Raw genomic sequence first — 16,120 nt, 5'->3', positions numbered from 1 at the left:
ACCAATAAAAACGTTAACTCGTTCCGCAAAAGCAAGACCTCACATGACCCTGTGGACCAAAATATGGAAAAGTTATAGTTCTCAAAATGTGGTAACGCAAAAAAATTTTTTTGCAATAAAAAGTGTCTTTTAGTGTGTGACAGCTGCCAATCATAAAAATCCGCTAAAAAACCCGCTATAAGAGTAAATCAAACCCCCCTTCAAATATTTTTTTACACATCTAAATATATATATTTTTTTACTTTATAACATTGCCCCAGGGGGGGCATCATGTTATAGGGTCAGATCGCTGATCTGACATGTTGCAGGGCACTGTGTCAGATCAGCGATCACACAGGCACAGCAGGGAGGCTTCCCGATGCCTGCTCTGAGCAGGCGCTGGTAAGCCACCTCCCTGCAGGACCCGGATGCAGCCCCGCGCCCATTTTGGATCCGGGGCCTTCAGGGAGGAGACGCTTGGTACAAGTTGAGCACATCGCCTTGTACCGAGGGTCTCAGGGAAGCACGCAGGGAGCCCCCTCCCTGCGGGATGCTTCCCTCTGCCACTGGAACACTGCGATCATGTTTGATCGCAGTGTGCCGCGGGTTAATGTGCCGGGGGCGGTCTGTGACCGCTCCTGGCAGATAGTACTGGATGTCAGCTGCGATAGTCAGCTGACACCCGGCCTCGATCAGCTGCATTCCCCCCGTGAGCACGGCCGATCGCTATGACGTACTATCCCATCCCTGGGAATTAAGTCCCAGGTCACCTTGCTGGGATAGTACGTCACATGGGATTAAGGGGTTAAGTGAGTACTGAATCTCTGCACAACAGTCACGATCTGATGACTTCATGGACCCGCTGGGCAGAGACTCTCATGTGTTGAATGATTTGTGTTCACTGGTATCTGTCCTGAGGAAGCAGGTACTAATGAAACCGAGACACTGGCCTAGGGGTGGCCAAATGGGGCAGGACAGCACTGTAGCCAGCCTATTTGGCTGTCCTGGTCCATGGGCCAGACCGGAACAGGCAACAGGGCCATTTGTAGCCCGGGTGCGGCCCTTTGCTCAGGACTCCTGTAGGGTGACAGCAGATCTCAAGCGGGGTTTACGAACTGGAGCAAGGCTATAAATATCTATAACAGAAGGTACTAGAGCTGGGATAAGATGTATTTTAAGAATCCAGAATAATTTTAACAGTAAATGTAAACCTAAATAAATGTGTTTTTTTTTTTGTTTTTTTTTTTTCCTTTTTTTTTTAAACCCCCCTTTTCCCTTAGGAAGGAGATGAGGACGACAATGAAAATAAAGGTTAGTTTGTGCATTCACTTTTTTGTGTTTTTACTATAAAAACATAGCTTAGATTTTCAGACTCTGAAACATTTACAAATATCTCAAGAACAATCAGCACTACATACCTATATGCACCCAGGACTCCAGCACATGTTGCAATTCTTGGGTTTTTATGTAAGGTAAGTTTTTGGCTGCACCTCCCATACAGAAACCTATAGTGATTTTACCCACTTGGACCACTCTCCCTGTGGAGGACTACTTGTACTTGCTACCTACTACTATCTGGATTGTATGAACGATTTGTGATAATGGGAGGATTTTCTAGAAGATCTGGAACTTTTCATATAGGTGTCTAGGACTATACAGTCACCTTTGGTTGTGCTCGAATAGTGGACAGGAGATATTTTTGAGTGTCGTTCTTGCCTTGTGTAACATTAAAGTACTCTATGAGCTCCAGCACCATGAAACTGGGTATTGGATGTCTAGCCATTGGCATGTACGCTGGGACTCTTGATGAGTAAACTGCTTGGAAAGATTGGACTGGTGTTGTCTTGGACATGAAGATCCGTATTTGTGTCTGGTGTACTAGTAATCGGTGAAAAATTACCTGTGATTGGACTAAATCTTCTGGACGTCATTGTGTTGTCTAATCTACTAATGGATGAAGATACTGACCTGTATTGAGAGGCATGATCATTCAAGTACACTTGTCTGGGAGGCGTCTGACTTTCATGAAGATTTCCTGTGGATCTGGAGCACGTTCACAAGACAGGATCCAAGGAGCCCTGTCATGTCTATAATCCTGTCTTACCATGAAGAATGTCAGCTTGTTTGTCAAAAGTTTTTTAGCAATGCTTTCTGTTAACCAGATGTGTTTTCTTTAGGTCCTGCGCTACACTATACATTTGTTTAAACTTCTTATTTTGCCATGTTTATTCCTGTTAAATCCTCTTAGATATAACAGGTTCTGGAGATGGTACACATGAAGTAGCTAAACCTGTTCATTCAGAAGAAAATGGATCAGCGCTTGCTGTTAAAGAAGACATGAAAGCTAGCACATCTCTGAAAGAAGTGGAGTACGATAATGTATCTGTCACACTCCAGGCTGAAGATGCCATCACTATCGATTGTGATGGAGATGACCTCCTAGAAACAGGTAAAAATGTGAAACTTGCAGATTCGGAGGCATGCAAACCAAAGGATGAAGATGAGGAAGCTGCTACTGATCCCAAGGATGGCCTGGAGGAACAAAAAGATGACATGTCGGGGAACCAGAAAAATGACAAAGGGGAGAGTGCTAAAGGAGATGGTGCTAAGAAGGAATCCAGAGAAGGTTCAAAGAAAGCTGAATCTGGAGATAAAGAAAAGGATTCTCAGAAGAAAGGTCCATCTACAGGGACCTCTGGTCAAGGAAAGAGGTTTGTTTTTCTATGTCAGTTCATTAAGATACTGATTACCAGCGTTCACTAAGAGCACTCTACATTAAGGGGTAGCTGCAAGAATATATTTATCACCTTGCCTTTGTGTATAATGATTTTTGAGCCTCATAAGTTCCTTTTTTTTATTTTTTTTATTTATATTTTTAAACCAAGATTTTCCCAGTTTGTTCTACTGCCAGCAGTTTTATTTTTATGTTTCCAAATTGACAAGTTTCTAAAAGCTCCTTGTGGTGATGGTAAGAAACAACTGCCCGAACACTAAATGAAGCCAAGTCCAATCCTTGAATTTGGGAGAAGATTTTTCCATATTTCCACACTGAATATATTTGTCAGAAAATCTAGATCTTCGGGCTTCCTGGGGAGAATGAGATCAAGAAGCTTTGAGGGAAACCTTTTGATCCTCTAAGATTCAATTTGAACTATTGCAAGGTGTTTTTATGTGTTTTTTTTTTTTTGTTTCTCATAGGATTTCCTGATCTCCTTTTTCATTTTATTTTCTTAATCATTTGCCTCTTGCAGCTCATCCAAGGATTCAAAGGATAACAAAAACACATCTAAAGATGATAAAGGTATGCCTTCATCCCTATTTGCACATTTTTTGAGTTATTGTGGCTAAATTCTCGGCTGAAATATTAAGTTTCCAGTCACAGCTCTGCGCCAGTGAGTCTTTGCTCTGTGATCCCAGGACTCCCTCTGCCTAACAGCATTCTCCTTGCTAGCACAGACACAGCAGTGCTATTAGTGGTTTGCAGCTGCTCATTTAATCCCTTACATGCTTCAGTCAAGTGACCGTGGCCTGTGAACAGAGTGAGATCTGGGGTTCCATAGAGCAGAGGCCTGCTTAGGCATGCCTATCACTAGAAGACAGGATTCTGACATTCGTGCGTTGCAGTCACAGACCACGATGTATGAGCTGGATCTGGTTACACATATGACAACCTTATGTGTGAATGGAGCATAACATTGCCATGCTTGGTAAAGCACTACACTACACAAGTAATGCTTTACCAATTCGTTGTGCCGATTGTTTCCATGGTGACCCCCTGCTGTAAGATGGCCGCGGGGCCCTTCATCGTCCTGGCTTGTGAGCACCCTCTAAGAGTAGGAGCTGACATGTCTCCTCTCCTGCCTGTCAGAAGCTGCTCCAATGCCCTGCAACGTAGAAGAACTGCAGGAGTATCAGATCAGCGACCTGTCAGTACAAGGCTGATGTCCCATAGTGGGACAATGTAAAGTGAAGTATAAAAATATTTTTGAAAATCCCCAAATAAAAAAACAAAAAAGGAGAAAATATTATTCTAATTTATTTAAAAGGAAGTTGCAAAAAAAGTACACATTTGTTATCGCCGCGTCTGACCCGCTCTATAAAACTGTACCATTAGATAACCCCTTCAGTGAACACCATAAAAGATGCAAAAACTATGCTTTATCATACTGCCAAACAAAAAGTTCAATAAAAGACATATGTATATAAAAATGGTACCGCTGAAAATGTCATCCTGTCACGCAAAAAAACAAGCCGCCATAGTGTTCTGTCAGCAGTAAAATAAAAACGTTATAGCTCTCAGGATAGTGATACAAATTTTTTTTATAAAAGTTTGTGTAAAAGCACCAAAACCTAAAAATAATTGGGTTATTGCTGTAATTGTGCTGACCCGGAGAATAAAGCTCCCTCACTAATTTTACTATACGTGGCAGTGTATTAAAAAAAAAAAAAATGACAAAATGCTGGTATCAATTCTACCTCCTTAAAATTCAGACCAGAAAGGGATCAAAAAATGTCATGTGCCCGAAAACGGTACCAATTAAAACATCAACTCGTCTTGCAAAAAAGAAGCCCTCACATGACTGTCGGTCGAAATATGGAAATATTATAGCAGTGTAAATATGGCGATGCAAAAATTAGTTTTTGCAATAAAAAGCGTTTCTCCTTCGCCTCATTGGGGGACACAGACCATGGGTGTATGCTGCTGCCACCAGGAGGCTGACACTAAGTATTACAAAGAAAGTTAGCTCCTCCCCTGCAGTATACACCCCTCTGCTGGCTCCCAGTTCTTGCTTAGTGTCCGTAGGAGGCACACGGACGGGTCTGCTATTCAGACCCAAAGAACTCTTTTTTTCCGTTTTTTACTTTTTACTACGGTCGAATGGGGCGACGGATTCTTTCATGTTCCGATCTCCTCGAACCATCAACAGGCGAGCACGGGAGTTTTACCTCTCCGTATCCTCTCCTGCGACGTGGGAAGCCACTGCCTGAGCTGATTCTAGGGGCGACGGGCCCCTTCAAGGGCACCGATCTCCCCCCTCCCTTATCAGACGAGCACTGGAGTTTTACCTTCAGTATCCTCTTCTGCAGCCAGGCCTATTGCCGGACATTCAGCCCTGTCCACCAGGTTTTACCCTCGGCTGTACAGAGGCACCTTCCAGCGTGGCGTCCGAGCAGCCCCCACTGCATCACCACTGAAAAAGCGGATGATGGAAGGAGGCAGACGGTTCCTCTCCACCCCTCTTCTGCAAGGATGGTGGATGGAGGCTCCCCAACCCTGCATCGGCCTATCTACCCGGGCACAGCTCCTACCTGCAGCATCTGCCATGGTCCCCCTCCATATTGGGGTAAGTGCTCCGTGAGATTTGGGTGTTCCGACGGTCAGAGGAGGGCTCCATAGCGACTGGGTCCCCACAGAGCTTCGCGGCACTTTTCCCCTCAGTCTGCGGGTGCGCGCCGGCCGAAGCCATAACTTTAGTCCCTGGCTTCGGCCCTGTTTAGGCCGCAGCCCGGGAGGCCCCGCCCACCGCTTGCTCCCTTCTAGCGGCTCCGCCCCCCTATTCAGGCGCTTCTCGTTCCAGACGAGATCTCGGCGGCCATCTTCCTCCTCCTCCATTGCGGTCACTATTTCTTCTGGAGGGGGCTGCGGCCGGCGGTTTTCCAGCGCTGAAGTCAGCGCTATTCCAGTCGGGGGACTCAGAACCTGAGTAAGGTGAATCGCCCCCCCCCCCCCCCCCCCCCGGCACGCATCCCGGCAGCATTAAGGGACTAGCTTTCCCTGTTTTTTTATATACTTAAGGCTGCAATTTTCTGGTGCTCCTGCACACTACAGAATGTGTGCAGTGTGCAGGCTTGCAAACGGAGAGCTGTGAGTTCCCAGCAACGAAGCTCTCATGACTCATTCCCTGGTGACTCATTCCCTGGTGACTCATTCCCTGGTGACTCATTCCCTGGTGACTCATTCCCTGGTGACTCATTCCCTGGTGACTCATTCCCTGGTATTTGCTACTCTGCCTCTGTAGTCGCTGGGCCCATAGGTGCATCCCCAGCTTTCCATGCCTTTTTATTAAACCCAGGACCAGCATTCCCTGGTCTTAAGGGTCCCCTAGTTTTAAAAGGGTCACATCCCCAGCATTCTCTGTTCTGCCAGAAGCCGGTCTCTTTTTCCTTAGTACTTAATCAGGCCAGTATGCCCTGGTCTTAAAGGCACAGGGCCAGTAGGCACTGGTCTTAAAGGCACATGGCAAGTGTGCCCTCGTCTTAAAGACACATGACCAGCATCCCTGGTCTTAAAGGAGCATGACCAGCTTTTTTTGTTCTTAAAGGCACATTACCAGCTTTGCTGTTCTTTAAGGCACTTGTTCCTACATTCCTCTCATGACCAGTATTCCTGGTCTTAAAGGCACGTGACCAGCATGCCCTGGTCTTATAGACTCGTGACCAGTATTCCCTGGTCTTAAAGACACGTGTCCAGTATACCCTGGTCTTAAAAGCACATGACCAGTATGCCCTGGTCTTAAAGGCACGTGACCAGTATCCCCTGGTCTTAAACGCTATAATCAGTATGCCCTGGTCTTATAGGCACATGACTAGTACGTCCTGGTTTTTCAAGGCCATGACACGTATGCCCTGGTCTAAAGGGCACGTGACCAGTATCCCCTGGTCTTAAACGCAATATCCAGTATGCCCTGGTCTTAAAGGCACATGACTAGTACGTCCTGGTTTTCTAGGCACATGACCAGTATGCCCTGGTCTTAAAGGCTCATGTCCAGTACGCCCTGGCTTTTAAAGGCACACGACCAGTATGCCCAGGTCTTTAAGGCACGTGACCATTATGCCCTGGACTTAAAGGCTCAGGACCAGTACGCCCTGGTCTTAAACGCAAATGACCAGCATACCCTGGTTTTAAGGGCACATGACCATTATCTCCTGGATTTCAGCATGCCCTGCTTTTAAAGGCACATGAACAGTATTTCATCTTACAAAAGGCACAAGACCAGTATTCCCTGGTCTTAAAGGCTCATGGCCAGTAACCCCTAGCCTTAAAAGCGCATGACCAGTATTTACTGGTCTTAAGGGCACATCATCTATCCTAAGCTGGTCACCCTAACTGAGCTCTGGAGCACTCACATGCTCCCTCTCCTACAATGGGAGCCGTCGGCTAGCAGGGGCCGCAAGTATTCTAGAAAAACGTACAGGTTCTAGAAAATCTCCATCAACATTTGACGGTGATGCACTGGAAGACCTCTAAGTAGGATACCATACCTGGTCGGAATTTTATGGGCGACGGGTCCCTTTAAGGGCTCCGATTTCCCCCCACACCTTCAACAGACGAGCACACGGAGTGTCGCCTCCATGTATCTTCTTCTGCATCCAGGTCTATCGCCACAACCTGCCCTGTCCACTCGGAAACCTCAATTCTGGGGATGTACTGAGGCACACATTTGTGGCGTCCCAACAAGGAGGTTTTTCCCCAATTTGTATCAGATGCAAGAAAGTGGACGATTCCTCTCCACTTCCCTGTTAAGAGATGGTGGATCGAGGTTTTTTATTTTTTATTTATTTTTATTTTTTTCCTTATTTTCTTCTCTGCACGATGGCAGAGACCTGCTGGTTACAGTCCCGCATTCTGTCACTTGACAGACTCGCCGGGCAGAATTTCTTGCGGTATTCCTACCAGTATCCTGGCCGGTGTATCATCAATTAAGATTCCACAGACGGTCGGATAGCAGGTCTAGTTAGTTCCGTCCTGTGGTTTCGGGTTTAGCGCTCTACCCTTCCTTAGCCGCCACATGGGTTGCTTGACCAAAGGGAGAGAATGAAAGTCTCCGGGTCCCAGACCTTATCTACTTCGTTCCACAGTATAGCTGGCCAATGAAATCTTCTGAGCGGGAGACTAGCAAGGGATCGTATCTCTTCTTCAAGCTCAACCAGCAGTGGAAGCATTGGCCAGGACAGTCTAGATCTAAGGGATCTTGGTTCCAAAATGGAGGGAATGAAAAGTATCTCCATTTCTGGACCCCAAACTTCTAACAACCTTTGACAGGGCCCTCTCTTTTTTCGGATGGAGTTCCTCCGCTCAGCCACTACTTCAACAGAGAAACGTGGTTGTTTTCTGGCATCCATCGTCATCCGGGATTCTTCCCTCACATACCTATTTCTCCTCTCTACTATAATCTCTTCTCCTTTCCATTCGCGAACAGTATTTTCACGACCTGGCCCTTCTGCCTGGCTACCACACCAGAGTGGTCGCAAGGGTCATGACGGTTGTCATGTGCTTCCTGCACCTTAGAAACATGGTCGTCCTGCCCTACTCGGTCGACTCTCTAGCCGCTCTACAAGGACTACGCTAAGTCGTCTATATCACTTGCAATACCCTCTCTCTTGGGCTAGCAGCTAAACTTAGACAAGTTTTTTCCTCATTCCCAGCCCAGCAGATCCTCTTTGACGATGATCCTGCACAAGAAGGATGGTAATTCTCTCTCTCGAGTCAAGGTCGTGGCCCTTCAACACGGAGCTTGTGCACTTGATCACTCATTCTCTCGGTTCATTCAATTAGCTAGGAGGGTTCCGAGCAATAAGATGAAAACGGAAGTAGTTTTCTTTTGCTCCGCTCGTTTTCAGCAAGTCAATCAGGCTTTCAAAAAGTAGTTTCTAAGCTCCTTCCTCATCCAGAGCCTTCTTCTGGTCCAATGGTTATTAGGGATACCAATGCCCGTCTTCTTCTCCCGATCATTTCTCTGGGGATCTGAACAGTACGGCCAATCCCACAGCAGGTCCACTGCCCTTAGGCGGGTCAACCATCCGTCTTCAATTTGGATAATGCCACGGCTGTGCCATACGTCAATCATCTCGCAGGTACCCACAGTCAAGCGCCATGGCCGAGGTACCTCGCACTCTCTGATGGGCCGAGATCTATCATTCGGTGATCTCAACAGTACATGTCCCTGGAGTAGAACACTGGGCGGCTGACATATTCAGCCGTCAGGGTTTTCTCCTCAAGTGAGTGGGAACTTCACTCGGAAGTCTTCCTTCACATCTGCCTTCACTGGAGTACTCCAGATGTAGGTCGGATGGCGTCCAAGCTGAACGCCTATGTACTCCAGTTCATGGTTTGGCTGCAAGATCCAAGTCCATCGCAGTGCATACTCCGTTTCTTCCACGGTACCAATTTCCATAACTCCTCTTCCACTACGTCTGAGACCTTTTTGGAAGCGGAAAAGGCCCCCAGTGATCCTGGGAGACCCGCACTGACCATGTCAGGTTTTCTCGCTTGCGGTACTAGTATTTCTCCGTCTTATTTCGTCAAAATTGGAAATATGGACCTTCTCGCAGGGAGTCTCCACCTGTAGTTCTTCCCTACCGCGTACCGTTAGATCTGGGGGACCTTAATGGTCCTGGGGATCTTACAGTACACTCCTTTTTCGATCCAGAAAGACTTTACGATAAGGGAACGTCACTCCCCTTTCTTCTATGCGTTCTTGTCATCCTGATGAGTCTTCAGAGCTTCCCACTCTGTTCCTTTCAGTCTTTTTTCCTTATTACCTTCTATGCATCGTTACCCTCAAGCCATCCCATTCCCTCGTTGCCAAGGTGGTTTTGTATTCCCACTGTTGCAGGGTCATCGTCCTCTCATCTTTCGGCTCCAGTCCACACAACGGAATGGGTTCTCCATAATCTGGAAGAAGTGAGTGCTCCAAGTGGGTACGTATCAAGGACGGCGTCCTTCCAAAGGTTGGACACTTTGCTTGGGCTTCTCGATGGTAAGTAGGCTTCCCGATGGTCACAGGAAGGGTTTAGCCGGGTTCATCGGCCACGTTAGCCTGGTGGATTCTTTTCACCATCCAGGAGTCCTTCCGTGCTAGATGTCAGCCTTTCTCCCTGTCTCAGGTCCGCATGCATTCTTGAAGCACTATAATTCACACACTTCCTCAGATGTGAGTCTGGGCAGGCGGACTTTGCAGGCCGCCTTGGCGCACTTGTAAGTAGCGGTTACACGGCCTGATCTGATGTTGTCCCCACCCAGGGACTGCTTTGGGACGTCCCATGGTCTGTGTCCCCCAATGAGGCGAAGGAGAAATAGGGATTTTTGTGTACTTACCGTAAAATCCTTTTCTCCGAGCCATTCATTGGGGGACACAGCTCCCTCCCTATTATTAGTTGTATTTGTTTTTATCATTTGATATGTTATACTCTCATATATAATGTGACATGCTATACGCTTATATGTTATTGATCTCCTACTGCTTTTGCACCGAACTGGTTAGCTGGGAGCCAGCAGAGGGGTGTATACTGCAGGGGAGGAGCTAACTTTCTTTGTAATACTTAGTGTCAGCCTCCTGGTGGCAGCAGCATACACCCATGGTCTGTGTCCCCCAATGAATGGCTCGGAGAAAAGGATTTTACGGTAAGTACACAAAAATCCCTATTTTTTAGTGTGTGATAGCAGCCAAACATAAAAACCACATGTAAGTCTGGTATCTCTAATCGCACCGACCCAAAGAGTAAGGTCGTATTATCCCTTATACCGCACAAGGCGTAATGCCATGAGTTTCCTGGGTTACCGGCTTTTTTTTTTCTAAACTAATGGTTTTATACCTTTCCTTCTTTGATCCTGCTCATTTGCTGGTAACACAAACTTCTTTCCGTGCATGGCCATTGAATCCTACTGCGGTGAGCTGGATTTTTTTCTGCAAAGGTTTTTTTTTTGATCTGGCATTGTCAGTCTTTAGGCGAGCATAAAAGCGCGGTCTGCCACAGTTTTGTGCAATTATGAGAAGGACAACGCTGAAAAGAGGCCTGATGGAGTCCATAGTTAATCTGCTGCCTCATTCTAGTGAATACATTCCTCAGGGGGTTTCACCTTTCACGTCACTCCCAGATATAGATGGAAACCCAAAATGAAGTGCTCGGTGTAGAGCACCGGATAAATGTGATCCTAATTGTAAAATATTCCCAATAAAAGCTTAAACTCAATCCATAAAAAAATATCCATTTCCCACTCAGGTTTGTCATCTGTTAACAGAAATATAGGGGGCTTCCACGTTACTGGTAGTACAAAGGCTCTAGAAAAGTGGCTCCTCGCCCATCAAAAGAAATTCAGCAAATTCTGCGCTCCCAAATCCAAATGCCCTTCTCCCTTCTGAGCCCCAGTGTGCCTAAATTAAACCACATTTAGCGCCCACATGGTTTGAGAGAGAGTGTGTGTCCTTCAGGCACAATCCAGCGCTAATACAACTATGGGAAAAAAACGGATCCGGCGTAAAAAAAAAAAACTGATCTGTTTTTTCAAAAACTGCCGGATTGTGCCTGAAACAAAAAACCTGATGTGTGAACGCAGCCTTACACAGCCAGAGCTCTGCCTAGTGTGACGTCTGATCTGCATCATTATATTTATTGAGGACTCCTCAGCATAGTGATACACTGTTTGCTGTAAACTGCGCATGTGACCCGCGCTCAGCAGTATGGAGGTCTAACTAATGAGCCGAGTGCTGCTGGTTACATTTGGTCACTTATTCCCCACACTGCTGCATCTGACTGCAGAGAGCTGGCTATGGAGGAAATGACGGAGCATGTGTGACCAACAGCCCTTGTCTCGTAAGACACAACTGCACTTTGCTTTACCACTTGAACACATGGTTGGTGCCATACTATGCAAGAAAATGTGCTCACTACACAATGGATCTTATGTATGCAAACCTTTCTACACAGAGCTATAAGCCTTTCACCAGCCGTAAAGTTGTGTAAAGACTCCATACCGCACAACCTTGTATAGCTTGTCTATTTTGGAAATGCTGCCTTCCATTTATAATTCTGAAATCCTGTTTTAAAGGAAGTAATAGTGGCACAAGTGGAAGCTCAGTAAGGAATCTCTGGGTCAGTGGACTTTCATCTAATACAAAGGCTGCAGATTTGAAGAATCTTTTTGGGAAATATGGAAAGGTATGTGAAGGGTCTGCTAATTATGGCAGGATGTAATTTTGTTCTTGTGGACATTTATTTACTCAGGTTAATGGCAATATGCAGATTTTTGGTATTGGTATTTACTGCAGAGTCTTTTGGGGCTTCCAAAGGGTATGTGCGGACTATCAGTAAATGCTGCGGGTTGGAGGCTACGTACTTGCGAGCATCCAACCCGCAGCGTCCAGATGTTACAGCGTAGTGGATATTTCAAGAAATCCCATGTCCACTATGCGTGCAGTGACTCCTGCGTATCACCTGTGGAGACGGACATGCAGCACATCTTTCCAGACCGCAGCATGTCTGTCTTGCGGAGACACAAGTCCCCACAAAATTAATGTCACCCATACAATGTATTGGACTTGGTGAATCTGCACGGATCAATGAACACATGTGGATTCATTTGCGTTCAATAGACGGCAGCGCTTTAGACTCGGCGGATATGTGCTGCTTCCAAACTGCTGACAATTCCTGAAAGTGTGCACTTACCCTTACAAATAAGCCATATTGAAAACACCAGATAGTTTGCTGTTGTTTTTTTCTCTGTGACACATGCGTATACTCGTTAATAGTGATGAGCCAGTATACTCGTTGCTCGGGTTTTCCTGAGCACGCTCGGCTGGTCTCCCGAGTAATTTGTAACTGCTTGGTGATTTAGTTTTTGTTGGTGCAGCTGCATGATTTACGGCTGCTAGCCAGCCTGAGTACATGTTGTGGTTGCCTGGTTGCTAGGGAATCCCCACATGTATTCAAGCTGGCTAGCAGCTGTAAATCATTCAGATGAGGCAATGAAAACGAAATCTCTGAGCACTTACAAATGATCAGAGACCACCCGAGCATGCTCGGGAAAACCCGAGCAACGAGTATACTCGCTCATCACTACTCGTTAACAATCAAACCAGATTTGTCCTAACATTAGAAGACATTCATATTGAGAAACCGACCCAAAAATGACTTTGAATATAATTATACCAATTTTCTTCTTTACCACCTCAGCATTTGCAAATCAGATTATTTTTATTACAAAGACAGGTTTTGTTTAAGCAGTGTAACCTCCCAATTACAGGGTTATGGAGAGTTCACTGACAAATCACCAACATTAGGATGAACGGAGGTGCTATATAGTCTCTGAATACATTTTCCTCCATACATCAGGTGGATGGTGCCTTGATCATTTATTCTCCATGGGAGGTGTTTAGCAGCCGCCTGTTCATCGGTCCCCATTCAAAAACACATGCTCTACTGGTCCAAGGGAGCTTGTGTATGGCTGAGTCAGGAAGACTTGTTGGCGTGAACTCGTGTTCGATTGCTATCTTATCTATGGTCATCTGAACTTTCACATTTAGTAAAACTATAGAAAAGTCACAAATGCAAGTTGATATCAATATTTCATGAGTGTTTCCATTTTTTTTTATCATATATTTCATTTTTATCCCTCCAGGTTCTGAGTGCCAAAGTAGTTACCAATGCAAGGAGTCCAGGGGCAAAATGCTATGGGATTGTTACGATGTCATGTAGTTCTGATGTTTCCAGATGTATCTCTCACCTACATCGCACAGAATTGCATGGCCAGCAGATATCGGTGGAAAAGGTGCCCTGTTTTCTAGTTGTACTTTGAGTAGCTCTCCCTAAACTATAAGACTTGCATTAATCATTTTTATTCCACTCCAGTGGAAGAGTGATCCTTCAAGAAGAGATCAGAAAGAAGGCGATGAGAAAACTGGGTCTGGCAGAACTTCTGGTGACAGGAAATCATCTGGTGGAGACAAGAGTAGCAGGTAAGAATCCCACTTGTGATTTTAGTATGAACTATATTGGTTTCACCAATTTGGGATTTAAAGTGATAATTTTCTTTCTGCTAAGGCCCAGAAGTTCTTCTAAGAGAGATGACAACAAATCTGACCAAACTTCTGATAAAAAAGATGGTAAAGATTCCAAGAAGGATAGTAAAGATAGTGGTGATAAAGCTGGAAGTTCTGCCCACGATCATGGAGACAAAAATGAAGAAAGGAAACAGCCAGGTAAGAAAAGTTTAAATTGTGCTTCACCCAGCGGTTGCCCAGTTTTCCCACTACGGGCAGCTTACTCAAACTCAGTGATGGTGTGCAGTAAGCCTCTTGGCGGCCTTTACCTTTTGCAGTAGGCAGAATTTAATCTTAATATTATATTTGGGTGGGGAAGAAGCAGCTCAGACCTCTGCATATTAGAGATTTCTATGACGCTATGCAATTATTACCATAGAATGGTAGACCCTAAAACAATGAAGGGGTGACTTATTATTTTTATAGTAATGCAATGTTTTTTAAAATACTTGTAGGCAAAAGCCCAGGTCAGATGGTGGTAATAGACCAGACAAAAGGCGATCAGAGTTTCATGCGGCCACAGATGAGAAGAGGAAGATTTGACAAGGTAAGTTTTACCATCAGGGTTTTTCATGTTTATTTATAACTAGATTGTGGCCCGATTCTAACGCATCGGGTATTCTAGAATATATGCATGTCCCCGTAGTATATGGACAATGATGATTCCAGAATTCGCGGCAGACTGTGCCCGTCGCTGATTGGTCGAGGCAACCTTTGACATCATCGTCGCCATGGCAACCATTATGACATCTACGTCGATACTGTGCCCGTCGCTCCTCGACCAATCAGAGATGCGGGTTTTCCATTATGACATCATCGTCGCCATGCTGTGCCCGTTGCTGATTGGTCGCGGCCTCGACCAATCAGAGACGCGGGATTTCCAGGACAGACAGACAGACAGACAGAAAAACCCTTAGACAATTATATATATATATAGATGTTTGTTCTTTTACTAATGGTCATTTAAACCCTAAAGGTACCGTTACACTAAACGACTTACCAACGATCACGACCAGCTATACGATCTGGCCGTGATCGTTGGTAAGTCATTGTGTGGTCGCTGGGGAGCTGTCACACAGACAGCTCTCTCCAGCGACCAACGATCAGGGGAACGACTTTGGCATCGTTGAAACTGTCTTCAACGATGCCGAAGTCCCCCTGCAGCACCCGGGTAACCAGGGTAAACATCGGGTTACTAAGTGCAGGGCCGCCCTTAGTAACCCGATATTTACCCTGGATACCATTGTAAAAGTAAAAAAAAACAAACAAAAAAAACCCACTACATACTCACATTCCGATGTCTGTCAAGTCCCCCCGTCAGCTTCCCGCACTGACTGTCAGCGCCAGCCGTAAAGCAGAGCACAGCGGTGACGTCACCGCTGTGCTCTGCTTTACGACCGGCGCTGACACGGGGGACGTGACAGACATCGGAATGTATGTACTGTTATATTTTTTTAACTTTTACAATGGTAACCAGGGTAAATATCAGGTTACTAAGCGCGGCCCTGCGCTTAGTAACCCGATGTTTACCCTGGTTACAAGTGAACACATCGCTGGATCGGCGTCACACGCCGATCCAGCGATGACAGCGGGTGATCAGCGACCAAAAAAAGGTCCTGATCATTCCCTACGACCAACGATCTCCCAGCAGGGGCCTGATCGTTGGTCGCTGTCACACATAACGAGATTGTTAAGCGGGATCGTTGCTACGTCACCAAAAGCGTGACGTTGCAACGATATCGTTAACGAAATTGTTGTGTGAAGGTACCTTAAAGGACGAAGCCACTTTGTAGGTTAATGACTAGGCCTTAATTTTGAAATCTGACCACTGTCCCTTTATAACACCACAACCCCTTATTGTAAATTAATCACATGAGGTAAAGAGTTTTTTCAAAGACAATATTTATTTATTTATACCAGACAATTCTTTGACCCCTTAGTGACAGAGCCAATTTGGTACTTAATGACCGAGCCAATTTTTACAATTCTGACCAGTGTCACTTTATGAGGTTATAACTCTGGAACACTTTATCGGATCCCGCTGATTCTGAGATTGTTTTTTCGTGACATGTTGTACTTCAAGTTAGTGGTAACATTTCTTCGATATTACTTGCGATTATTTATGAAAAAAATGGAAATATGGCGAAAATTTTTAAAATTTTGCAATTTTCAAACTTTGTATTTTTATGCCCTTAAATCAGAGAGATATGTCACAAAAAATAGTTAATAAATAACATTTCTCACATGTCTACTTTACATCAGCACAATTTTGGAAACAATTTTTTTTTTTGTTAGGGAGTTATAAGGGTTAAAAGTTGACC

General features: G+C 45.4%; 1 protein-coding gene across 15 annotated transcripts in view; it reads left to right on the top strand.

The window, feature by feature from the left end:
• SLTM (SAFB like transcription modulator) overlaps window positions 1-16,120 on the top strand; it is a 133,188-nt gene that overhangs the window by 80,875 nt on the left and 36,193 nt on the right. For all 15 annotated transcript variants that reach the window (XM_077263843.1, XM_077263846.1, XM_077263836.1 and 12 more), the window contains 8 exons: window positions 1,260-1,290; window positions 2,228-2,690; window positions 3,231-3,280; window positions 11,810-11,919; window positions 13,379-13,528; window positions 13,609-13,715; window positions 13,801-13,958; window positions 14,255-14,346. In XM_077263843.1, the coding sequence (XP_077119958.1) occupies window positions 1,260-1,290; window positions 2,228-2,690; window positions 3,231-3,280; window positions 11,810-11,919; window positions 13,379-13,528; window positions 13,609-13,715; window positions 13,801-13,958; window positions 14,255-14,346 (1,161 nt within the window). The remainder of the gene's footprint in view (window positions 1-1,259; window positions 1,291-2,227; window positions 2,691-3,230; window positions 3,281-11,809; window positions 11,920-13,378; window positions 13,529-13,608; window positions 13,716-13,800; window positions 13,959-14,254; window positions 14,347-16,120) is intronic.

The sequence above is a fragment of the Ranitomeya variabilis genome, chromosome 5 (assembly GCF_051348905.1).
Source record: "Ranitomeya variabilis isolate aRanVar5 chromosome 5, aRanVar5.hap1, whole genome shotgun sequence".
Lineage (NCBI taxonomy): Eukaryota > Metazoa > Chordata > Amphibia > Anura > Dendrobatidae > Ranitomeya > Ranitomeya variabilis.
This window is presented reverse-complemented; position numbering and strand designations above follow the sequence as displayed.